The following is a 7,045-nucleotide window of genomic DNA, read 5'->3' on the forward strand; positions in this document are numbered from 1 at the left end:
CACTTGTTCAGAGAGAAATGATCTTGACTGATCGGTTTTACAGGGCAATGGTTTATTAAAAGATCAAACCCGGTGCAGGGTGCCCAGAATTATTCTCAAGATCTCCAAAAAACTAGAGAAGGAGGATCTGAAGGGGACAGGGCTTTATGCTCGCTGTCCAAACTGGCCATGCCCGTGGGGTCGCAGTCTGTCCGGGCTGACGCTGACACCCAGACACGCGTGGGTTCTGTGAAGCGGAGCCTCACGCCGGGCACGACTGCTGTTGGCAGGAACACGCCGTGTGAGCGGCGACCGTGCTCACAACGTCCTCGGATTTCTGGTCTACCCTGATCTGCCCTTCCAGGTTGACAGCAGAGTCTGTAAATGAGGAAGGAGGGGAAAAGAGGTCGTGTGAGTGGTTTTTTTTTTTTGTTTGTTTTTATACACTGAGGTGCTCATGCATTAGTGCACTCAACCCCATGCTTTTTAACAGAATCAGAGCCCGACATGCAGGCTGTGTTGTGTAGAAGGGCCTGCCCTGCAGACTCACCGGCTGGCGCACAGTGGAAGCCCACAGAGACAGGAACAGTCCTGGTTGCTGAACAGCCTTCTACGCAGTGTAGAACTGGCTCCACAGAGAAGCATTTTGCAGCCTTCTTCTCAAATGCAACGGGCTTCTCAATTTTGACAAATTTGCGCTGCAGCTTACAAGCTAATGAACATTAATTACCTTAGAGCACCTACAGAATTTATATATTAATGATTTGGGCTTAATTTGTAGAATTAGCAGTAACTAAAACCAGTGGATGTACCGAGTGACACAACCTATGTGAAACTTGTCAGATTGAAGTGAGTCAATTTTCCATCAACAGCTTAGGCTGAGAGAGAATCAGGTGTGGGGGCACAGTCCCACGGACAGAGGTTTGCCAAATAGGATCTAGGTGGGACACAGATGTCCAAATGCAAAGAGATACATGTGAAAACCTTGGTCAGCTGACATTCAATTTCACCCACACTGTGGCAGCACTTAATTTTGGGGCAGTCGTGGCTCCTAGACATCCATGTATCTACTTCTGCACGGTGTCTAGCATCACACCTGCCTTGCCATGGCTGAGTAGCTTAGTCATTGAGTCTCTGTGATCCAGGCTTTCCTGGACCAGTCTCCCGATGGGAGCTTGATCTAAGAATATATTCCAAAAATGCCACAAAAATGTGGTGCACCCTAATTTTAGCAATATGTTCATGTTGGTTCTATATAGGACCTGAATGTTAAGAACAATCATTCCCGGGCTGAAGGTTACAGATTTAGTTCATCTTCAGCGTGAGGAAATTAAAACAGGTATTTCCCACTTAATCATCTAGTTTGATAGCCAAGGCTAGCTTTTAATTATTTTTCGGGGAAACTAAAAGTCTGGAAATAACAACATGGAAAAAAGGAATGAAACTATTAAGGATGACTAATTGTCTATTGTCAACAACAAAACTACCTACTTTACACACTAACTTATCATCTTAGGAAGTTTTAAGTTTATAATTTTATGTGGAACACACAAAGTTCAGGTAAACACATCGTGCATAAGAAGTTGATATAAAAATGCAAGAAAACCAAAACTTGCAGTGAATGACTAAACACAGGAGAAACAGATTTTTCATTTTTAGTCTACAGCCACTAATCACAAAAACAGTGAAAAATAAGATTATTGTGCTGCCATTAATGTAAATAATCTATTCATCTAACTAATTAATTAGTCAAAGGCAATGACATTAATGTATGTTAGAATCTTAGTACCTCCAGCACAGGGGTCTTCTGAGATGATCCAGGACTGTCCAAAACTCACTGCATCTTTAGCTAAATATCCACTGGGCATTTGATATTCCCTTTCCTTCTCAGCATCGTATTTTCCACAAATACCACATGTTTTTCCAGCCATCCAGAAAGCAACTTGAATCTTTGTGAAATTAAAGAAAAGAGGCTCTTAAAAGTTTTACCTTCAACAAATAAAGCTACTGAAAATAATTTAAAAAAATACCTCAAGTCTGTGCCCATCGTAGTATAGTTGATCTATGCCATAATCCGAGGCTTTTAGCAACAGGCCTTCTTTTTCGCTGCTGATCAGCATGCTTGAAACTGAAAGAAAAAGCAAAAAGCAGTTTCTTTAAAAAGGAAGTGATTGTTCTAGAGTCCAGCCTGAACCACTTGTTAAATTCCCGGGGACTTAGTGCAAGCTCCAATGTATATTGAAAGAGATGGAGAAAAGAGAAAGACTGTACCCCACGCTGCCCTGGAACAAGCCAAAGCCTTGTGATGAGGGTGGCCATGGCAAAGTTACATCTAGATGCTTTCTCTGTGGCCTTCCGTGATCAGCACAAGGTACCACAGCCCCGCATTACTTGGTTTGTGCAAAGATACACAGGATCAGCATCTCTTTCTTTGCTCATGCTTCTTGCCGCCCTCTATGAAAGCTATCATGAAGGTATGTTAACATCACCTAATTGTTTCTCAAATTGGGGCAAGCTTTATCTTGAGAGGCGTTTGCAGAATCACATCCTCTCCTTCTTCAAAAGATCAGAAAAGATTGAATAAAGTATAAAGGTGAGTCTCTTACCAGAATTAGATGTGTATGGAACATCTGTTGAGACTTGAACACCATTAATCTTCAACTGGATGAGTCCATGGGAAACATACATGTCCACCTGACTAAGGAAATTAGTATAAACATATGCTTCTCCTTTTTCCTACTTAAGTCATAATTTTAATCCTGGTAGAACCAACACTGCAGGATGCTCATATCATTCTGGCCTGAATCACCTGCTACCCTTTGGGAGGAAGGCTGAGAGCACCCAGGAAAGCGTGCCAGGAGGAGCGCTCACAGTGCACCTTTCCCTGCTTCACTCCGAGTGTCCGCTTGTGGCCACAGTCAGGCAGGAAGACACCAGTCTACAGGGACCCTTGCCGCGGAACAGTATAATTGCTATTAATGTCTGCATAAATTGAAAGTGCTTTACATTTCAAAGGAAGATTGGATTCCCTGCGATGGGTTCTCTTACAGCCTGAATAGGCTGTGTATTGTAGTATTTTCTTCAGAGGGGTGTTTGCTCTAATGAAGAAATATGAAGCTTGAGCCAATCAGAAGCACCTCCATACAGTTGTATAAAACAACTGGGAATGATGCAGTGACGAGGAATGTCTTTATCATGAAAGATACCGTCTGTAAATCAAACGTCCCTCTGTTCCTCCACAAAACAGGTGCAGGGAATACTGGTTTCTCTCTGCTTCTCTAACAGTATGACAGTTAGGCACACCATTTTCAGAAATAAATAATTAGTTGTAATGAAACCTTACCGATCAAAGCCTATTTATACACATTGAAGAATATTCCCTACGATGATTTTGGTATGCATAATCCCATACAACTTAGAGTATCACACTCTACTTTTAAACAAAGTATATCTTAAATTAATTTCAAATAGATTTAGAACATTATGCACCAACTAAGGGATGACCTAAGGGTATGCCTCTAATCTGGACTAAATAATTCACTTTTTAGCCATGTCCACTTCTCAACATCTCTGCTGAGATGTTTGTGCGTGCTAATTAGTTCTAATTATTAGCTCAGTGTAGGAGGCCAGACTAAATGATTACAATAGTCCCTTTTGGATCTACAGTTTGTGTGTCTACCTACTTACTAAGAACTGAAATGAGATGGTTAAATGGTAATGAATTAATGAAGAATTTGGGCCAGTAAAACCTTTAGGTGACTGTGAACCTTAGATATATTTCAGAAGCACTTTTGAAAGGCAAATCCCAGTGACTCTCCTAGAAATCTTTCCATTGACATCAGTAATTTTTGCATGAATCTTATGCTAGCACCAGTCTGCCCTAACAATCTGCTCTACACATTTATAACATATTCAGCTTGACATCTATTCGTCATTACGTTTGCAATTACTTACTGGCTGGCGAGTCTGACATTTATTGCTGTAAGGTCAGCAGACTCTTCAAGTCTTTTCATCATCACCAGGAATTTCAGTTCTGGACTACAGTCCTGCACGACGACATGGTAGCAATTTGCAGGCATTGAATAGTTAAATTCAACTCTATTGAAGGTTGTGATCCTATTTTGGAAAACTGAACAACGAGCTGAAAAAAAAAAACCCAGTCAAAAGCAAGCCTTTTATACTATTTATCAGACATTTTATTTTATGTTAGATTTGTAATCAAAACAAACAAACAAAAAAAACACCACCAAAAAGCCCTCCAAAACCCAACCCATTCCCACAGAAAAGCAAAAGGATTCCTTTAGGTGAAATATTTGATTTGTAGAACTATGAAATGAAAACTTTGCCAGTCCCCAGACAGCAGTGCAACCCACTTGTGATTCAATTATGGTGCGAGATGAATTCTGCTCACATGTGGTGCTTGTGCAACTCTCTGTTTGTGGCCTTTTGGCTTTTGTAACTTTGTGTAGTCAAAAGAATTTCTCAAACGATGTTAACAATTCATGTATCATTGACACCAGAGGAGATTCACTAAAATGCTGCTACCTTTAACGAGTCATAACTAGGATTAGAAATATGGAGAAGATGGGGAAGAAAAAAAGCCGCACTAGAGCAAACTTCTCCCTTTTTCACTGTAATGGTATTTTGTTGGAAATCCTACCAGCTCTCATTAGAAATTACGTTACAGCAATTTTAATTAATACGGACTAGTTTTGGTGTTTACCAAAGAAATATGCACAGGTATGACAATAGGCCACTGATACCAAGCAAAATATGACTCCTTATCCCAGGATTACATAAAGCTTTCTAATTTAAGATTTACCCAAATTAAGTATGATGTGATTAGCACTTAATACAGCATTCATTAGACAATAATCCCTTCAAAATCAAGTGCAGGAGATGAAATTAATGGGTGTACTTTTGAAGCTGTTTTAGCTTCTACATAACAGCACTAACCAAGCAGAGCACCCCCAAATCTAAGGCCACTTAGATGTCTCTCTCCTAGATTATGTGTAGTTTTGTTTTTCTTCATGAGTAATCTCTTCAGTGAAGCTGAAATGGATGCATTTGGAAATAGATGCATTTGGAATCACTATTTGGCATGGAAATGAATATTTAATCTTACTAATCCAAGGTTCGTTTTCTTTACATCTTTGCAGCCTCACAGATTTTCATACAGATGGATTTATTTCTAGCTGAAGTCCACCTGATTTTTCAAGTGAATGTAAAATAATTTCAAGTTATGTCAAAAATATAAATAATATTTATAGAATCTGCAAAGTCAATCAATGCTTGTGCAGACAGTTAATTGCTGACCTTTAAAGCTGTCAATGATTGAAAGCGTTGCTTGCAAAAAGACGTTCCGGTCATGGGACGGCAGTGCTGAAACCAGTGCACTTGGTCTTGAAGGGAATGGCAGGGGAAGCCTGATGGCTCTGTCGTAAATTGTAAGCTGAAAGTCAGTCAGAAAACAAACATGAATATAAATGCAAAGTACGGTGTAGAGATGAGATAGCTTTTTCCTATAATGTTAAAAGAGGACTGTACTGACTGAAATCTAAACTAGAATCTAGATTTAGGTCAGAGCTAAAAATAAGTCACATCCTCCATCTACAGCATGAAATAGCTCTGCCTTTACTGTTTGACACATTTGCAATCTATGGAATAGCAGTGCTATAAATAAAGTTTGATATTCACCAATTTGCATCTTTTGGGGGAGTTTTACATCATATTTGCTCAGAGTCTAGGTTGCTTACCCAAGATGCCCACCCTCTCCTTGCCTGTATTCTGAGGGCTGCTATTTGGCTGTCATACTTCTCTATATCCTGGCTTCGTTATCTTCTCCAAGACACAGGAAAGCCTGTAATCTTCCCGAAGATTTGAGGAGGAGCAGTCTTTTGAATAATTAATTATTAATGTGCTGTCAATCATGGTTTTTTGTAACCTGTTACTTATTTCATGTGTTTACATGCTACATGAGACAGAGAAATGGGTTGTAAGGTATTTCCATAATGGAACCAACTGCGTGAATATAATGTCCTTGTGATGGGAGCTTCTTTATAGTTTAATAAATTAAAAAAAAAAAAATCGGTGGGTTAAAAAAGCTATTAAACTTTGATTTCATAAGTACTGAATGCCTCAGGATAAGAGACAGTGGAAATAGTTACCTCAGGTAGCTTGAAGACCACATCACAGGTTCTTGGAGATGTCAAGGCCATAACCAGTGTTGCCTGGTGAGAGGGACCACACTGTTGCCTTTGGGAAAACCCAAGCATGTACGCAGCTCCCGGAAGAAACGAGTAGAACCTGGAAAAAAAAGTAAGTGGTTAAAATTATCTGTCTTTTAGAAAAATAGTTATTATTTGTTCAGACTAAAATACCTCCATAAAGCCATATGCATTCTGTGGTAGATGCATTTTGTATCAGGGTTTGGCAGTTCACGGTGGTGTGTATGGGAGGAGGGGCAGGCAGATTTTAACCGTTAATGGATGAACCAGTATTCAAGAGACCAGATGGCAGAGTGATATGAGAAGAAAAGTAAAGCCAACATGTTTTAAACACATTCAGAGGTAAAAATAGGCACTGGTTACATAAAAACTAAAATACTAACATTCTAAAAAATAGATGGCCTCATATTAATGTGCAAGTCCTGCAGCCATAACTATTAGCAAGGATCCTTTGCCCATTAAGACCATCAATGAGTTGACAGAGGCATCTCTATGAACAGGTTCCCGTACAGGCTTGGGATCTCTATGACTGGGTTTCCTTACAGGCTTGGGATTCAAATAGAGAAATACATAAAATACTCCTTAAAAAAAAAGGCATAGTCTCAGAGCATAAGAAAAGCCGAGTTCTGTGACTTTGCTCCAGGACAGTCAATTGTGTGGTTTCATCCCCTCTAATAAGGGCAGATAACTGCACTTAGGTAATTCAATCTAATATAAAAAAAGATCCTCTTCAGCAGATATCTCCATGTTATTGGGACCAAATAAATACAACAAACGAATGAGTACAACAGATACTGTATGCATATCACTGATTCACAGAATCACAGAATCACAGAATC

General features: G+C 39.6%; 1 protein-coding gene across 1 annotated transcript; it reads right to left on the reverse strand.

Annotated features, from left to right (window-relative positions):
• Positions 1–241: 241 nt before the first annotated feature.
• Positions 242–6,285, reverse strand: LOC104548901 (vitellogenin-2-like; the record flags this gene model as incomplete). The annotated part of the gene is made up of 8 exons (XM_010195052.1): positions 242–357; positions 530–691; positions 1,769–1,928; positions 2,010–2,107; positions 2,586–2,677; positions 3,934–4,120; positions 5,296–5,431; positions 6,147–6,285. Coding segments are annotated over 8 exons (1,090 nt in total), but the record flags the coding sequence as incomplete, so codon positions are not given.
• Between the last annotated feature and the right edge of the window lie 760 nt (positions 6,286–7,045).

Source organism: Mesitornis unicolor, unplaced genomic scaffold (assembly GCF_000695765.1).
Source record: "Mesitornis unicolor isolate BGI_N332 unplaced genomic scaffold, ASM69576v1 Scaffold49621, whole genome shotgun sequence".
Taxonomy (NCBI): domain Eukaryota; kingdom Metazoa; phylum Chordata; class Aves; order Mesitornithiformes; family Mesitornithidae; genus Mesitornis; species Mesitornis unicolor.